General features: G+C 39.2%; 1 protein-coding gene across 4 annotated transcripts in view; it reads right to left on the reverse strand.

The window, feature by feature from the left end:
* The window catches only part of LOC138153502 (polyamine-modulated factor 1-binding protein 1-like), a 356,085-nt gene that overhangs the window by 316,297 nt on the left and 20,099 nt on the right, over positions 1–19,689 (reverse strand). For 2 of the 4 annotated variants that reach the window (XR_011166395.1, XR_011166394.1), the window contains 2 exons: positions 15,716–15,868; positions 15,171–15,374 (listed from right to left, as the gene is read on the reverse strand). Coding sequence is in view for 2 of the 4 variants with exons in the window: in XM_069077639.1 (XP_068933740.1) it covers positions 13,539–13,604; positions 15,716–15,868 (219 nt within the window). In the remaining 2 variants the exon portion in view is untranslated. Of the gene's footprint in view, positions 1–12,038; positions 13,605–15,170; positions 15,375–15,715; positions 15,869–19,689 lie in introns of those variants that run through there. The other 2 variants (XM_069077639.1, XM_069077640.1) reach the window with 2 other exon arrangements.

Below are 19,689 nucleotides of genomic sequence, written 5' to 3' on the forward strand. Positions count from 1 at the left end.
ATTCTATTTTTTAATTAATGTGCTTGATTATGTGAGGTCAATATAAAATATTCAACGTTAATGGGGAGGAAAAGCTATTCCCAGGAAGTGTCAGACTGGAGAGGAGCAGAGGTGCCTGGGTCCCCTACAATGGGAAAGCTGAGAAAAAGTAAACAAGAGAGAATAAGACAGCCAAGCTGACTACTGGCTATGAAAGAGAAGGCAGTCATCAAATCATAGACACTCAGGGTCAGATGAAATCCTATGTAGCCTTTAAAGCCTCATCCTATGCCCTTTTCTACAAAAAGTATTGCCTGATCTCCCCCCACCCCAGCTCCCAGTAGCAACAATCTTCCCCTTATGAATCAACATTCTACTTTGTTTTATACCTCCATGACACTTTTATTGTGCGATTTTGCATAGTAAGGATATGTTTGTTTCTTATCCTACCAACTAGACTGTAACCTCCATGAGGGCAGGTACTCTGTCTTATCTCAACTTTGGCTCTTTCCTAGGACTTAGCATAACACTATGCATATTCTACTTTAATAAATGTCAGTTAAATGAATAAGGTCTTACCCAATCATCCAGTCTCGCAACCAGTGCCTGAATCTCTTCACAGAATATCCCTCAGACAAGTAGACCAGTGTTGGAATGGCCATATTCAAATGCAAAGATGCCTCCACAAGTTGTACATAAATAGAGTCATAGTTTCTTTTGAAGCCCTTTTTCTCTTCTTCACACAGAGAAAGGTTGATATATGTTGTTGTTTGTCAAGCTAATAATAATTAAAAAGGAAAGTATTTTTTTAATGGATAGCCCTGACAGGAGGCCAACCAGCCTGTATAAGATGCTCCATACCCCCTGAGAATGTTTCAGTGTTGGACTGCTATACTGGGAGGAATCTCTTTCTTCTAAGTAAAAATTCTACACCCCCCCCCCCCCCCACTTCCACAAGTCATTCTTTGTAGGGCAGGAGTTCTTAATCTGAAATCCAAGGATCCATGGACAAATTTCAGCAGGTCCATGAATTTGGATGGGGAAAAAACAATTATATCTTTATTTTTCACTAACCTCAAACTGAAATTTAGCCTTTCCTTAAATTATGAATGTAAGCAACAAATACAATTCTGAGAATGGGTCAGATTGCCAAAGAAAAAAGGTTTAAAAGTCCTGCTCTACAGCCACAGAGAATATGCCTTCCACAAGACAGCCAGATATTTGAAGATAGGCATGGTATGTCCCTTTCTGAAAACAAACTGATATAAATGAATTTCACAGCAAAAATATCCTTGTGGATAGAGCTATGAATCTTGTTATCAGAACTGGGTTTAATCTGCTGGATGGATGTCACTCTAAATAGAGAGATGGCTAGTTGAGAGTTTTAGAGTTACAGGATGTGAACAAAAGAGATTAGTGTCAATAGCAGGCCTCCTTTCATTGACTGAATTGATCAGGGACTGAACTAGGAATGTTAACAAGAGAGGGTAGCACCTCCTGGAGTCTTTTCACCTTAGTTAAATCAAAAGAAGCAAAAATGAAGAGGGAGTTCAGGTGAACAGTACCTATGTACAGGTTATCTATCTGCAAACACTACATTCAGAGGTATCTAGTTTGGCTGATTTAGGAAGACACCTTCTTTGCTCTGACCATAAGTTTCCCTAACTGAAAAATCTTTTCAAAAATCACTCCCTCAGTGAATATATTCCCCCTCCCTGCTCCCTGTTTAAACTTAACAAAGATAGGCAGAGGAGACCAAATCTTAGTGTATACAAAGAGGAAGCAGCACCTTTAAGAAGTCAGGTTATCTGACTTCAAAGCCTGGCTACAATACTTACTAGCTAAGCTTGCTGTGGTTTGGTCACTTTTAAGTCTTTGTGGTTTTCTTGACAAAGATTCTAGAATGGTCTGCCTTTTTCTTATCCAGCTCAGAGTAACAAACAAACAGGTTTAAGTGACTTGCCCAGGGTTACACAGCTAGTAAGTGATTGAGGCCAGATTTGAAGTCAGGAAGATGAGTCTTCCTTACTTCAGGCCCAGCACTCTATCTGCTCTGCCACCTACCTGACCTGCTAGCTGAGCAGCCATAGGCAAATTACTTTCTCTCTCAGCCTCAGTTTCCCCATATGTAAAATAGGGATAATAATCTCTTCACTATGTACTTCTCAGTTACAAGTGCTTTATAAATGTGAGTCATTAAAAAATTTTAAAAATAAAATAAAATAAATAAAGGTGAGTTATCATCATCATCCATCTTCCTTCCAGCTTCTTTCTTAGTTTAACAATTATACCGGTGACCTGGCCAAATCTCTGCTCTCTTATCCCACCCACTCCCCATCCTTTCTCAATCTACTTCTCTCACTATGGACCAAGCCCAGATCCTGGATATTATCAAGGCATATAGTGGAGCTCATTACTTAACACCCTACTTTTCTTAGACTTTAGGGACAACGAGCAAAATTAACTAGACTTTATTATGTCTGCCATTCATGCTCTTTAAAAAAAAAAAAGGCCTCTACTGAGCACCCACTAGATATTTGTTTGTAAGGCACTGGGGATATAAAGCTATGAGATGAAGCTTATCCCCTCAAGAAGTTCTCCATGTAATTGGTGTTGAATGTTAAGAGGTCCTGTGAACTTGTCTTTTTGAGTTGCTACATTTTCTAGAAACACTGGACTCTGAATATGCAGGAGGCCTGAATGAGTCAAGGACTAAGCTCTCACTGAGCTGACATAATGTGTTGTTTGCTTTGGATGTTGTGTGTCCTTGGGAGTCGAGACAGGGACCAATCAGTCTGCACTAGGTTGAAAAGCTGCTTGTGCAGCTGGGACCCTTGTAGATAAGCAGACCACTAAATCTTCATAGTCTAGCACAGGAGTGGAGAACCACATGTGGCCTTAAGTATGGCCCTTCGAATCCAAACTTCATAGGACAAATCCCCTTCATACAAGGATTTGTTCTGTAAACTTGGACTCAGTCACAAGGCCACACCCAAGGTCCTAGAAGGCCACGAGGATGCAGTTTCCCCAGCCCTGGTCTAGCAGTTCCCAGGCATGCTGCTCTTGCTGTCACCTTGCCCCTCCCCTTCCAGAAGGGTTTTGACCTTTGCCCACCTTTACTGGACCTTTCCCCCTCCCATGCCCCTCCTCTTTAGGAGATTTCTGGTACCTCTTTCTTTCCTTTGTTGCACTGTAATAAATATGCAAACTTGTGTCTGAATTGTGCTCTGGCTCTTGGCTCTGGCTTTGGGTCCAACATGCACATTCATTTCTCTAGTAAAAAATCTAATTGCAACACCTCTCATGGACTTGTGATATTATTTTTGGTTAACTTTGGGAAACTGGTGAAGAAACCATTTCAAAGCTGAACAGGGCTTCAGAGATTCCCCAATCCAATCTCATTTTACATATGAACAATGAGATACTGTGACTCAAGGTTAAGAAGCATTTATGCATGCTTGGTAAGTATGAGCTGATGAAGTTTGGTTCAAGTTTGAGTACCAGTAGAGTGGCTGGAGATCTAAGTTTGGATAAGAGTGGGGTGGGGGATATGAATGCCTAATAAATTGGATTCTATTCAGCAAGAAAGGAATGAGCAAATACTTTTAAAGTGTTAAAGCTCTACCTTAGAAACCTTATGAACTAAAGCTATCAAATTAGACTACAAAAAGCTTTATCAGCTATAAAGTACTATATTAAATGTCAGATTATTATTATGATTATTTTGGTATATTTCAAATTTAATATGGTAGTGCTAATGTTACCCTGTTTGTCAAATGATTATTATTATTTCTACTAATGGCCTATAGTAAATTTTCTTAGGTTTCTGTAATACTAGTTTATAAGTGGTTTCTCCATAACAATCTTATGAAGTAGGAAATACAAAAACTGTTATCCCCATTTAACAGATAAGAAAACTGAGTCTCAGGAAAGGTAAGTTACTTGATCAAGGTGACACAGCTAGTGAGAGAGCTAAGACTCGAACCCAGATCTGGCTCCAATGACCAAACTGATGAAAAATCCAAATTAATTTTGTGGAAGACACTTGATGTTTTAAAGGGCCCATATCCTACTCCCTAGACCAGCGCAGAACACAACTCTTCCACACTCTCATCTTCAGAGGGTCTTATCTACCTATGTCTTCCTATAAATCCTCCAGGAAGATCAATTTAATTTGTCAGGGGCCTTCCTCTGCTTCTTTTAATACCTCTGGGGTAACCCTTACACTTTTAGTGAATTTCTTCTTGCTCTGAAACAACTTTTTATTACTCTGTATATATTTGGCATATTATATCTGTGTACATGTTATCTCCTCTGGTAGAATGTTAGCTCCTTCCGGGCATATACTGTTTTGTTTTGGCTTTTGTATCTGTATACGATTCTCAGTAAAGAAGTTATTGACTTCCTTTTCAAATGCAATTTAGTTCAACAGGTATTTTTTGAGTACCTACTATGTAGTAGGCCCTAACCTTGGCAATGGGGATAAGTAGCCATAAACAAAACTATAACTGCCCTCTACTAGTAGAAACAAGTACACAGATAAGTGTATACAAAATCTATATTAGCCAAATACAAAATAATTTGAGGGATAGGAAACTCAAGGGATCTGGAAACACCTCTTAGAGGATATGGTACCTGAGCTATGTTTTGAAAGAAGCTAGGGATTCTAAGAAGTGGGAGAGCACACCAAGCATAGGAAACACTCTGGGCAAAACCACAGAGGCTGGATGTGAAATGACATGTACAAGTAACAGCAAGTTAACATGTAGTTGGCATCCAGAGTATATGAAGGGAATAATGAATCTTGTACAGTCTTGATGTGTTTTATAACACTTTGTTTAGTTGTTTTTCAGTCATATTCTTTGTGATCCCTTTTTGGGGCTTTCTTGGCAAAGACACTGGAATGGTTTGACATTTCCTTCACCAACTCATTTTACAGAAGAGGAAACTGAGAAACAGGGTTAAGCGACTTGTCCAAGGTCACACAGCTAGTATCTGAGGCCAGATTTCAACCCAGGTATTAATGACTGGTGCTAATAAAAACTCCACTGTGCCACCTAGCTGCCCTTCCCAACAAACCATCCGGCACAAGCAATCACTGGCAAAATGATGCATCCAGCTCATACCCACATGTATCCTGCCCTCAGGGTTACTCACAATTCTGATTCTTCTAAGAATCCATCAGTTGCAGTTTAATAGCATCCCTGGGAGGATATCATAGTAAAATTTTTTAAAACAATCATTTCTCTTAGTATAGTAATCTAAGTAGCTTAGCCAAGCTTTATTTAACAAAAGCCCTGCAAGCATCACTGAATTGCAGAGACTACTTCTACCTACTTCTCAAAGTGAATATAAGCATGTTAACAATGCCTAAAGTACTTGAATAGAAGTTCATTAAAAATGAAGGAGGATTACTACAAAGTGGTAATCATAAAACTATTTGGTACTGGTTAAAAACCACACAAGTAGATCAGTAGAACAGACCAAATAAGTAAGAATCAACAACAATTTAATTCATTAATCCAGAGTTCAATAACTTCAAGAACATAAACTGCTTAGGGAAAAACTCCTCATTTGACAGGCCCTGCTGGGAAAATCAGAAAGGAGTTTGGCAGAAATTGGATTTTAACTATGTCACAATAGGCTCACAATCTAACGGCAAAGTGAGTAAAAAAAAATGGAAATCAGTTACTTTTCACAACTACTGCTAGGGGAGAATTCATAACCAAAGAATTGAGGTGATCACAAAAAATAAACTAAATAAATGCAATTACATGAAATTGGAGAGCTTCTGCAGGAACAAAATCAATGAAGCTGGAATAAGAAAGGAAATTGTCAATTGGAGGAAAAACTCTGCATCAAATATTTCTGTTAAGGGTCTGATATCCAAGATATATAGGGAACTAACACATATATAAATCCAAAAGCCATTCCTCAGTGGATACTGATCAAATGATATGAACAAACAGCTCTCAAAAGAATAATTGCAAACTGTTACTAACACTTTGAAAAAAATGATCCAAATCACTAGTTACAAGAAAAATGCAAATCAAAATGACTCAGATTTCATTTTACCAGCCAAATGATAAAGATGATAAAAGTTGGGAACAGTCAATGTTGTATGGTCTATGAGAAAACAGACACGTGAAGACCCTGTTGGTGGAGCTGACAGATGGTGCAGCCATTTTGATAGTGCTATAATTGGTCTTAGCATCTAGAAAACACTTAGAATATTTTCAAAAAGTTACTTAAATGTCCATACCTCTTACCTGGAGATCTCTTTGCTAGGCATATGCCCCAAGGAGGTTCAAAGACAGAAAGGTCCCATATATATCCAAATACTTTTAGTAATACTTTTTTGTGGTATCAAAAAACTATAAATAAAATAGATGCTCATTCACTGAGGAAGGATTAAATAAACTGTGACTTGAATTGTACTGAAAGTAAAGGAATATTACTATACCATAAAAAATGGCAAACTATAAAGAATTCTGAGAAGTATGGGAAGACATAAACTGATGCAAATGCAGGAAGCAGAAACAAGAAAACAAAATATAAAATCACTATAATAGTGTAAATGGAAAGAACAACAACAAAACTGAATTCTATGTAATTAAAACAACAAAGGTTGACCCTATAGGAAAATTGAAAAAGTAATGTTTCTTCCTTTCTTTGCAAAGAGTGCAAAAGGGTTTGGAATACTATATGTGCTATTCAACACAGTTGACAGGTTCGTTGGTTTCGCTAATCTGCTTTTTCTGCCCTTTAAAAAAAAAATCTTTGTTAAAAAATATGGCTCAGGTGACTAGGTGGCACACCAGCCCTGGAGTCAGGAGGACCTGAGTTCAAATCCGGCCTCAGACACTTAACATGTACTAGCCGTGTGACCTTAGGCAAGTCACTTAACCCCAATTGTCCTGCCTTCCCCCCCAAAAAAAGAAAGATGGCTCACTGGGTAAGAGATGGGGACTGAAATATATTCATAAATGAACAAGATATAAGAACAAAACAAAATATTTTTAAAGAAGTTTATTCTCTTAGTGAAGGTAATGAAGTCATCAGTTAGAAAGACTCTTTATCTGCTCTAACACATCTGAATACTTCCCCCTGAAGTCATTCCACTTTCCTTACCCCGATAGGGTGATGCAGTGGGCAGTCTTAGAGTGTTGGACAGGGAGTCTGGAAGATCTGAGTTCAAATACTGTTTCAGGCACTTATTAGCTGTGTGATACTGGCCAAGTCACTTAACTTTTTTTGTGCCTGTTTCCCCATCAGTAAATTGGAAACAGCATCAAGCTCACAAGGTTGTGAAGATCAAATGAGACAAAGTTAAGCACTTTGTACAAACCCTGTGTGCTTTATAAATGCAAGCTACTCTTTATTATTGTTACTGTTGTTATTATCATTATTACCACTTGAAGTAACCTGATGGGATGCAGTCACTGCTAACACCAGCCTATTTACAAACATTACTTCATTTGATCTTCACAAGGTAGGTGCTGTAATTATCCCTATTTTACAGTTGAGGAAACTGGGGCAAACAGAGTTTAAGAGGGAGCCACCTGGTCATCTCACTCTGCCCATTTTCACTGGCTCTCCCCCACATCTGGAACCCTCTCCTTCATCTCTACCTCCTAGCTTTCCTTCAAGTTCCAGCTAAAATCTCACCTTCTTCATCCCCTTTTAATGCTTGTACCTTCACTATGTGGTTCATCTCCAATTATCCCGTATATAGCCTCTCTGTACATAGTAGTTGCATGTTTCTTCCTTTAGACCAGAGACTCTTTACCCTTCTTAGTATCCCTAACACTTACCACAGTGCCTAACACATAAAAGATGATTAATAAATGCTTGTGAACTTGATTTGATGAGCCTACCTAGTTAAACCTTATAAAGCCTCACTGCCGGGTTACCTACTGAATCAAAAAAAGAAGTCAACCTGCAAGGTGGAGGGGGTACCCCATTCCGAGAGGCGAGTGCTCCACTAAGTAGAATGCTTCCATCATCTACATCACAGGGTTACTGTGCAGGAAAAAAGTCCTGTAAACCTTTAGGTTCTTTAGGAATCTGAGTTACCATTTTATTGGCTGGCCTGTCTACACGCCCCCATAAAGAACAGGGCTCAGCTCCCACCCCACAAAGCCCCATCGGGTCGCGCCAAATCATTTCAAACACATGGGTCATCTGACTGGAGACACCACGTGATTGAAGGTGCTGCTCTAAGGTCTGATTGGCCCCATCCCCGACCCTACCTCCGGGACTCCGTTTCCCAGAAACCCCAGAATGCCGTAGCCGTCATCTTTCCTGGTGACTACGTTTCCCAGAGAGCACTGCGAAGCTTCCGGACTCGGGCCTCAGGTAATTGGGCCCCGGAATTAAAAGGGGTGGAAATTGCCCTGTTCTTGGTGAATACGGAAGAGCTGAAGTCAATAAAAGCAGATAAGGCAGAGACACTGAAAAATTCCCGTCTGAAATCCAGTCACCTAAGTCCTGAGGATAGGCCGAATAACCTGCGTCGTTCCACCGATAGAGAACGGAAAAGGCAAAGAAACCTTTGGGAAATGAAGACCCTAGCTGCGAAAGCCCCGCGGCCTTCTGGGAAACCGAGTTCGATGAGAGCCCAGGTTCCCGGTCCCCCAGCAGTTCGTGTATTCATTATAGTCGATCAGCTGCTGGGTGTCTGTCACGTGGTGTAGCATGCGCGTGGTGGTCTCAGTCATGTGATTTTTATAACTACAAACTTCAACTAAATCCACCATTCTTCAGAAACTGCCCCAGTTTGGCCCATTTGGACTGAGGTGCAAAAGGTCAAACCAGAAAGGCATAGACTGAAGGACCAGCAGGGGAGATAGGGTGAGGGAATAGGTCAGAACTACGAGGTAGCAGAGGCAGGCAAGGGAAGTTAAGTATAAGGAAATTCCCTCTACGAGGGCAGATTAGCACCTTTCTTAGAGCCCGGAGAGGTTAAGTGACTTGACTTGGGTCACACAACCAGTAACTGGCACAGGCAAGATCCAGGTCTTCCTGATTTCCAAGACTCTAGGCATGTGACCTTGGGCAAGGCAATCACTGTCTGCCTTAGACTATAGGCAATAAAGAGTTACTAAAGATATCTGAGGAGTAATGTGATCTAAGCTGTGCCTTAGAAAGATTGCTTTGATGGAGAAGTTCCTGAACCAAGCCTTCTGGACCCAGCAGAGGAACTCCTAGAGCAAACAGAGGTATTTCTAGACCATCTACCCTAGACACAGCCATGGATAAGGAGTTCCCATATCAAGATCTCAAGGACATATGGAAGCTCTAAAGAACAGCAAGGGAGAAGCCACAGTATAAAGAAGCAAACTTTGTATGGTATATGATGATAACCTTAAGTGCTAGGAGATGGTTTGACTCTAATGAACTCATCTGCTTTTCCTTTGTAGGGGGAACCTCAGCTTCAGGAGAATACTATCTTTGGAGGACTATACAGATCACTAAGGTGTTTTAGCTACTTAGGACTTCGGTGTGAGTCCATGATGCTTTCCATTTTGGGTGGGTTAAGTAAAAACATATATTCATTGTTTTTGTTAGCCTTGCATGTTAGGCTTGCATGAGAGCTAAGGACCCTTTTTTGTTGTTATAGAGAGCTAGACAGCCAATTATGAACTCCATGGAAAAGCTTATTCAAGGAAGGGTCATTTTTCCCAAGATAGTATCACATCCCAGGAGAGGTCAGCAGATCCCTAAGAATGTCCAATATCCAGGCCAGCTTATGTAGAAGGAGGTATATATACTGACCTTAGCAAGTAAGTGATAATGGTAATGGCAAGTAGTAGAGCCAGGCCTCATGACTCCCACCACACCATACTTCCTCCTACATGAATAGATGTTTCTAGGAGTGAAGCCTAATAGAAGATGCTACAAAAACAAAGAAAAGGAGGGATTGGCTATGATATGCAAAAGCAAATCCAACTATTCACTTTCCAGAACTTCACTCCCACATAAGCAAGTAACTGCTAATTATCCCTACCTGGATTCTGTGGTAGGAGCCATATCCTAATCCTGCCTACCAAAGGTGTTAAAACTATCTTCAAGATTTGGTTGGATCAGGGGTTCTTTCCACCCCTCCAGGATCCTTGGCCTTACAATCTCAATCTAAATGGCCATGGATCCTGGAACAAATAGAGGCACTATGCTTTGTACTCCTGCCGACTACGCCATGATGTAATGTAATGCCAAGGAAAGGCAACTTCCCAAGGTTCAGAATACCAGCATAGGTGCTCTCCATTTTATTCAGCGACAAACCAAGAACAGAGAAGATCAAAACATGACATCATTCCAAATACAGCATTTACTAAGCGTGATTAAATAATCTCCAAGTACTACCCCACCCCAGGACCTTCCAATCATTCAATCAATTACAAAGTCTCTGTTCTAAATACTTCTCCACCCCTAGGCTATACCTTAATTTAATCCACCACAAAGTCCCTCTTCTCAAATGGAGATTAGTTTCCAAACATAAGGTCAAAAGTTCCCCACCCCTGGATCACAATTGAATCTATCCCAGAGTTACATCAAGTTTAAACACAACCTATATGTATTTATATCTTAAATGAAATGTGGAAATTTCCTGACAGCAGAAGCAAGTGCTACAAATAGTGACAAGCCTTAATATTTACTGAGTGCAAAAAACTCGTGATTTTCTTAGCATGGAGATAATATTGAAAGCCTCCAGTTCTTCTTTAGATTGGTATAACATGGCATTTTAGACAGCTATAAAGGTGCAAAGAACTCTATAAAACCAGCTAGTTGGGAAGGATCAGTCCATTCCTCTCTAGTATCAGGGAGCAGAGGTATATTTTATACCATCTCACTTGTTATAAAGACATTCTGAAACTATTTCTGTCTGCTGAAAAACTGTAGTGTTTGTCTCCAGAGTCACCACATGAAACATTTTCTAAGATAGTTTTATATTCTTTGGGCTGGAACAGAGCAGCCCATAGCAGAGTAATAAGGAGAAGACAAGGGGAAAGGCATTTCACATTCAGACACCATTGACATTCACGAGACTTGGAGGAATGCCTGGATGTATTTGAATCCTTTTAAATTTCCACTTATTTATTCTCATGTGTTCAAAAGGTTTTTATTTTCCTTAATGCAAAGTGAATAGAAAATGGGCTGCTAAAGAATTGTTTCTATTTAATTTGCATATGAATCAAAGAAAAGTATAATTGAAGGCATCATTGCATTTCCTGTTACCCCTTTGTTGTTGAAATGTTTTTTTTTTCCATACAATGAGGATATGAATATTTTATAAGCTTCTATTTTGACCTCCAAATGGAGATCTAGAGAAATCAAGCAAGTTGGACATAATTTAATAGCAACTTGATTAGTGCTTAGAATAAGAATCCTAGAATGACAGAGGTAGGCCACATTTCCAGAGGTCATCTGGTCCAGAACTGGTCTCGGGCAGGGCTTGCATCCAACTCTAAGCCATGACTTCCTACAGGAACTGGTTTCCATGGCTAGTCAACCTTGGGGTCCGTGGAAATCCTAATAGATCGACTTTGTTGGTTCTAAATGGCTCTTCCTTCTCCCTTACCTTGGTGGGCTCTCATTTGATCATGAAAGGAAATTAATTGGTCTAGCACGATTGGCTTTTTGAAGAGCCATACTCGTTACCACAACAATTTGTGCTTTTCAGGATGAGGTTAATTGATTCATGATTAGTTCCAGTATCTTCTCTGTCATCCAACTTAACTGCTCCCATAATGACTAGAAATGTCCTTTCTGACCTTTTCTTAAAAAAAACTAAAAATATCATTTGTACTTTTTTAGTCCATAGGGACTTACTCATCCTCTTCCTTTTTAAGTTCTCAAATCCCAGCAGTTCCACAAGCACACCTGCTAATTCTTCAGTGTGTTTTTGTGTCTGTCATCAGGTCCTTCTGATTTGCCTATGTCTAACTTTTAAAAAGACTCTCCAACCACACTTCCTGCTGTTTCTTCACAGGGAGTGATCATTCTGGTTATTTGATCACAGTTTTGTTTGTTTGTTTAAGACAGAAGTTTAAAAAAAATCCCACTGCCTATTTGCAGACATCGCTATCAATTTTCCTTCCCTATGTAAGTGTGTGACATTTTCCTTGTAGTTCTTGTTTTGCCTCCTAAAACTAAATAATGTTTATCTGTTACCTTTCGGGTATATCTCTTGCCCTCTATGGTGAAGTGAATCTGTATGCAGAACTGTTTTTTTTTTATAAAGCATCCTTGAATTACTTTTTGTCCTTTAGATTTTCTTCTTACCAACACTTCAAACTTTGTTGCTTCACTTTTCTTAGTTTTCTGAATTTTCTTTTTCCATCCCCAAGTGTTACAAATTGTATCAATTTGTTGTTCTCTTTGCTAAGACCTAATTCTCTCTTTTAGTCCTCAGTGAATTTCTGTTTTTGTAAGAACCAAATCCAGAGGGGCATCTGCTCTGCCTTGTCTAGTCTTCAAATTTCATGCTGATGTCCTGTCCTTAAGACCCTCCAATTAGTGGAGTGACAATATGTAGTCTCCTAAATCATTTCTTTTTCTAGTGGAAATCTGAGTAAAGAGAGAGTCTGCTGTCATTATCAGGCCCAGAGTTGTTCTAGAAAATTCTGTTAAGAGATCCTCATGCACTTCTTCCTGGTTAAGCATCTCCTTAATACACTATCTCCTTTATAACTGAGTAGATCACAGAATTACAGAGTTGGAAAGCACTTTCTAGGTCATCTAGGTCCACCCCTACCTGAAGTATATATAGCTTATGGACAAGGAAAGAAGATGAATTGTTAGGTAAGAATAACAAATATCGGATGTTCACTGAAAGCAAAATTCAAAACCATTTACTTTAAAAATCCAGTCAACAGCCCAAAGTTTTCATCTCTAGCTGCTTCTTCTTAATCTTTATTTTTAGCTTAACTCAGAAGTTTCTCTTGATTTCTGAGTTTTGTTGTGTGTTTAAATAATATCTCTGATATATGGGGCTACGTTGCTTCCCTTTCCCCCTTCTTACACTTTCTGAATGAATTCTATTCTTACCAGCTTAGCGTTTAGTCAAACACCATTACATTAAGGCTCAATTTTCCACTGAAGACATTGTGAGCTTGAAGTAAAGCCTTCGGTTTCTCCAGTTTATTTCCTCTGAAATTTGCACGTCTCTCTCAAGTCCTATATGTCATAATGTCAGATAATTTTGTCTTCTGCCCCCTTGCTTCTGAGCTAACCTCATTAGTCTTTCCCAAGTTTAGTTTCCAGCAGATGGAGCAGATCTATAGGGAAACACTTGGTCATATGTGGATGTGGCTTTCAGAATGGAGACCTGTCAGGGCAGGTCTGTGTTTCCCAAATAAACAGATGGGTAAAAAAGGGAAGGTAGCTGTGGCAGTTGGCATGATTGTGTATCTGTAGAAGACGACACGATAAATACACGTCCATATCTAACTATTTGTGCTTACATGGGGAAGAAAATGAAATTCTGCTGTAAGTGCCAGAAAGAACCGGGAACGCTTTGACTGTGGTTTCATGCTGTTGGACCATCTTCCCGGCAATTAGAAAAAGGCAAATGCCGGTTCCAGGGACAGAGAGCTGCAGGGGCTCTTGGTCACGTGACTCTCCTGTCTCAGAAGAGAATTGCTTAATAAGTAAAACTCACTGCAGCAATATGAAAATCTCTCTCTACATCTGGCAGAGGAATCTAGATATAATTGTGGACCCCAGGGTAATATTAATGGAAAAGGAAATTAAGTTCGTATCCTTTCTCAAACCCTTTAAGGAAAACTGAAGGCTTCCTCCTATAACTGGTGCTCCCTGGGAAAAAGGGGTTAGAAATGCTCGATAGGCTGAAGTAGAAATGTTTGTGTTAGCAGGATTTCCAGAGCACTGCAGACCAGCAATTTCTCATCTCTTCATTGAGGTGGCAAGTGCCATGGCCTGTCCAAAAGATGCGATTAAAGAAGCCCGGATTATGACAGCTCTAACAGGCCCAGTTGTTGATAAGATGGCAAACCAAGGGTAACTTGAAGACTCAGCCATGGGTCCATGTGATCAACAGACCTTCCAAGTTTACCATCAGTTCAAAGCCAAAGTTAGGAAGGCAGAAGAGTAATTCGGGGAAAACTGAACCTTGGATACACAACCAATGCAGGAATTTGTCTTGATCATGCCTATTTATCATAAAGGTTTTTCTTTTCTTTGCTCATTTGTTCCCAGTGGGGATAGATGGGAGGGTGAGAGAGACTAGGGATAGGGTAGCCAAAAAAAAAAGATGAAAAAAAAAGAATATTATTAGGATTAAAAAAATAATATAGTGAAAAGAACAGAAAGAAAGCCAGAAAGAAGTACAAACAGGACAGCTTTGAAAGCTATGAGTTGAATTTATGGTATATATATATATTGTATACATAAAAAAGCAAACTGTACATAGCAGAGATATATAGATTCGTGTAACCTTCTTTTTATGTCTTATATATACACGTCTATTTACCTATCTATCTCTAAACCTAACCTTAACCCTAAATTTACACCATAACCTTAATCCTAACCCTATGTATGTATGTATCTCTCATATAACTGAGACATACATGTGTCTGTGTGTGAGTGTGTGTATACCAGGTTTTTTTTTTTGGCTTTTGTTGTTGTTGTTTAGCTGTTTTTAGTCATTTCTGACTTTTTGTGACACCCTTTTGGGGTTTTCTTGGCAAAGATACTACAATTGTTTGCCATTTCCTTCTCTAGCTCATTTTACTGATGAGGAAACTGAGGAAAACAGGGCTAAGTGACTTGCCCAGGGTCACACTGCCAGTAAGTGTTTGAAGACAGATTTGAATTCAGTTCTTCCTGACTCCAGGTCTGACACTCTATCCACTATACCTCATAAGTACCAAAAAAAAAAGGGAAACTTTAAAAAATTCCAAATCTTGGAGAGGTGAAATACTGTCCTTAACTCTCCCCAAAAGAATTTTTTGGTACCTGGTTCCCCAGCTGTGCTTATATAAATTTGAAGACTGTCTGATGGCCTTTTAAAAGTTTGGCCCCAGAGTCTCCAAAGAGATAGGGATTCTCAGCTTGCAATAAAATTACCCAGACGACTGATGCACTGTCTGGACGTTAGAAGCAGTTCAGAGTAAAGGGTACTCTTGCAATTATGATCAGATCAGACCCTGGCAGGATATAGTGTGCTAATGGTAAAAAGAGGCTGGCTCTGGTCAGCTGGGAGAGTTTTTATTTTGGCAGCTTGTTTAGAAGACTTGTGAAGAACCTTTAGGATGACATAGACTATATATTAGGCAGAAGGACTACAGGCTTTCGAAATACTGTAGAAATAGCCCATGGGAAGGTCTGGACAAGAAAGTAGTTAGAGCTCTGCAGTTCTAGATGTATTTGATCTGGAAGATGAACAGTAAAATATTAAGTTGAAAATTCCTGAGGGTAAGAACTCTGTACTTTTTTTACTTTCGTGTTCCCAGAATTTAGCATGGAGCTTTGCACTGTGTGTGTGTGTGTGTGAGTGAGTATATGCATATATATGTACATGTATATGTGTACTATATACACATATATTTACATATACATGCATACACACACATATATGTATTAGATCAGGGATAGTATTTCCTCTTTCTTTTGTAATTTCTAAGTGTATTTGCTACACACAGCAAATACTCAGGAAGTGCATTTAATGGTCTGTGGCCTTCTCAGACCTCTCCGTGGTGGCAGATGCTCTTACCAGGCTGATGCTGCTTTCCATCTCATGAATCGAGAGCTCCTCCATTTCCAAGGTCCGTCCTTGTTTCCTGCACATTTCATGTAGATTCTGTATGTCAGTTTTCAGAGTCCACAACTTATTTTTCAGGCTGCCCATCAATCTGTTTCTCTCCAACTAGGCAGGCAGAAGACAAAAAGAAAACATTGGGTATAAATTCTTAAGAAAATTTTCCTTAGGGGCGGCCAGGTAGCACAGTGAGTAAGAGCACCGGCTCCAGTGTTGAGAAGACCTGGAGATCGAATCCTGGGCTCAGACACTTAGCACCCACCCAGAAACACCTGGCCGTGTAACCTTGAGCAAGTTACTTAACCCCAATTGCTTAGGGGCGGCCAGGTGGCTCAGCGAGTAAGAGCACCGCCTCCAGTGTCGGGATGACCTGGATCAAATCTGGGCTCAGACACTCAGCACCACACCCAGAAATAACTGGCCATGTAACCTTGAGCAAGTTACTTAACCCTGATTGCTTAAAAAAAAAAAAAAAAGGTCCCTTCACTTCAAAGCAGAACACAGATGGCTCCTCTTTCATGGAAGCCCTTCATGATCCCTCTTCCCCACTGCACCTGTACACACTCCCAGGTTATATAAAAAAATAAAAATCTTCCTTGGTTTGTTTAGTTGGATGTGGGTGGATGGGGAGGTAGGGGAGATGGGGAGGGCAATGTTTTTGCATCAGAGAATCAGAGAGTCTCAGAAATGGAAGGAATCTCAGAAATCACAAAAATCCAGGTCTTATCAGGACAGGAGTTCCCTCTATAATCCCAACAAAAAGTCATCCAACCAAACTCTAGCCCAGGATTGCAATCCTTTAGCTACATTGTTCACTTGTATTAAGGAGAATATTCACTAAAACCCTTTTTTTTCCATTTGAATTGTGATCTAGCCATAACTCTTCCATCTCATACTTGAACCCCAGGGTAGGGTTTTGCCTTCATCTCTATTAAATTTTAAAGCAAATAGACCAATGGCCCAATGTTCTAGCTTCACAGGGTCTTTTGGGATCTAGAATTTGTCATGTATCCTGTTAGGTATCTCTCAGCCTTAAGTCATAATGTAATTTATTTAAGTCATTGATAAAGCTGAAAAGGCACACACAGGTCAAATGCCTGAGCATATGCCAGTAGATACTTCATTCCAAGCTGACATTGACTCTTCTACTTTTTTTTGCACCTAGGTGTTCTACTCTTCCCTTTACAATGGGCTAGCCTATACCTCTCCAACTCATCTGCAAGAATTGCACGTGATATTCTGTCACGTGTTTTTAATGAAATCTAGGTTGATTGTGCCTTAACATTTCCCTGACCCACCAGCCAATCTAGCAACTCTGTCAAAAAAAAGGAAGTGTCTAGCATGATTTGTTTTTGATGTAGCCAAACCATACTTTTAATTACACATTAGAAAACCAATGAAGCTAAAACTAGAAGAGTAGGGAAAAGGGAAAAATGTTTTCAGCAAGTCTCTCTGATAAATGTCTCATTTCTCAAATATATAGAGAAGTGAACCAAATTTATAAAAGGAGGAGACATTCCCCATTTGATAAGTGGTTAAAAGACACGAACAGGCAATTTTTAAGAAGAGATCAAAACTAACAGAAGTTATAGAAAAAATGCTTTAAATCACTAATAATTTAGAGAAATGTAAAATAAAGCAACTCTTAGGTACCACCTCACACCCATCAGATTGACTAAGACATGAGAGAAAAGAAAAATGATAAAAGCTGGAAGTGATGTGGGAAAATAGGAATATTAGTGTATTGTTGGGGGAGTTGTGGTCAATCCATTCTGAAGAACAATTTGGAATTATGCCCAAAGGGCTATAAAATTATGCATACTCTTTGACCCAAAAATACTGCTACCAGATCTATACCTCAAGGAGATGAAAGGAAAAGGATTCATATATGCAAAAATATTTATAGCAGTGCTATAAATTGAATGGCAAAGAATTGGAAAGTGAGAGGATGACCATCAATTGGGTAATGGCTGAACAAGTTATGGTGCATGAATGTGATGGAATACTATTGTGCTATAAGAAATGATGAGCAGGATGGTTTCAGAAAAACTTGGGAAGACTTATGAACTGATACAAAATGAAGTGAGGAGAACCAGGAAAACAGTCTATACAGTTTACAGCAATATTATAAAGATAATCAACTGTGAAAGACTCAGTAAACTGACCAATACAATGTTCCACTGGAAGTCCAAAGGACTCTTACGATGTAAAATGTTATTCACCTTGAGATAGAGAACTGATGGACTCTGGGTGCAGACTGAAACTTTTTTCCCCACTTTATTTTTCTTTTCTTTTTAAATGTTCAATATGGCTAATACAGAAATATATTTTGCATGACTTCATATGTATATTAGATATTGAATTTCTTGCCTCATTGAAGGAGTGGAAGGAGGGAGAAAATTTGGAACTGAAAATAAAAATATTTTTAAAAAGTGGAAAAAATCATACATTAGGGAATTTTGCCAGGAAAAGAAGTCAAGGTCACTAGTATAGAGTTTGCAGATTTTATTCTCATCAAGTGAAAAAGCATTTATTAAGTACTTCCTATATGCAAGGCATTGTGCTAAGCACTGGGTTGGGGATAGAAAAAAAACCCAATGAAAAAACAGATTCTGTTGTCAAGGACCTCACAATTTTATGGGGTAGGCAATATGAAAACTATGCGCAATGCAAATATTTGCAGGAGAAATTGGAAATAATTTTTGTTAGGCAGTGTGACTTAAAAATAAGTCAGATAACTCAGGAGGTCTAGGTGAGGAAAAGGGGCATTCCAGGCACTGGGGACCGCCAGTGAAAATACACTGAATTGGGGCGGCTAGGTGGTGCAGTGGATAGAGCACCAGCCCTGGAATCAGAGTATGTGAGTTCAAATTTGACCTCAGACACTTAACACAAAAACTAGCCATGTGACCTTGGGCAAGTCACTTAAACCCATTTGCCCTACATCCCTCCCTCCAAAAAAATGCAAAAAAAAAAAAAAAGAAAAAGAAAATACACTGAATTGGGAGAAGACCAATTTAGCCGGATCATAATGTGTGGAGGAGAGTAAAGTGTAAGAGATTAGAAAAATAAAAAGGAGGCAGACTAATGAAGGGCTTTAAAAGCCAAATAGGCTTTATTTGATTCTGGAGGTAAATGGAGTCACTGGATATTGAAGAGATATGGTTAGACCTTAAATTAAGGAAGATCGCTCTGATGGCTTAGTAGAGAATGGACTGGAGAAATGGAAATGAGAAACTTGAGACCAGGAGATCAACCTTAGGTGAAAATCTTAGGTGGAAAGTGATAAGGGACTGCATCAGGGTTGTGACAGTTTCAGATGAGAGAACGAAGATACACAAGAGACGTTTTGAAGGAAGAATGGACAGGACTTAGCTACAGATTCAACATGGCGGGGAGGCAAAGGTGACCCTAGACCTGGGTGACTGGGACGATGGTGGTGCCATATAGCTCTACAAAGTAACTTGTTGGTTGTTTGAATGATATAAGACGAAATTCATAAATTAATTTAGATAGTCTCAATGTTTAATTATATTGGTGGGATCCAACTGTGAACAAAGAATGTTGCTTTAATTATTGATCCTCCTTTATTTATAAAAAGAATATTTTTATAACTTTCAGATATTTTACACATTTTGTTGTTATTCTGAAAGCATTTCCTCTTTATGTAATTTTCTCCTGATTCTTGTTAGTAATGTGCAGATAGGCTAATGGTTTTTATGGACTTATTTTGTATACTGTTTCTTACCTGAAGCTATTAATTATTTTGATTAGCTTATTCACTGATTCTTTGGAATTTCCTAAGTGAACTACCATATCATCTGATAATATGGATAATTTTGTCTCCTCTTTGTTGATGCTCATTCCTTTAGTTTTTAATTTGCCTTTTGCTATTGTATCATTTTAGGACCATGTCAAACAATAGTAAA

Source organism: Petaurus breviceps, unplaced genomic scaffold (assembly GCF_028583685.1).
Source record: "Petaurus breviceps papuanus isolate PSGF00001 unplaced genomic scaffold, PetGlider_PUasm1.0 90994, whole genome shotgun sequence".
NCBI lineage: Eukaryota > Metazoa > Chordata > Mammalia > Diprotodontia > Petauridae > Petaurus > Petaurus breviceps.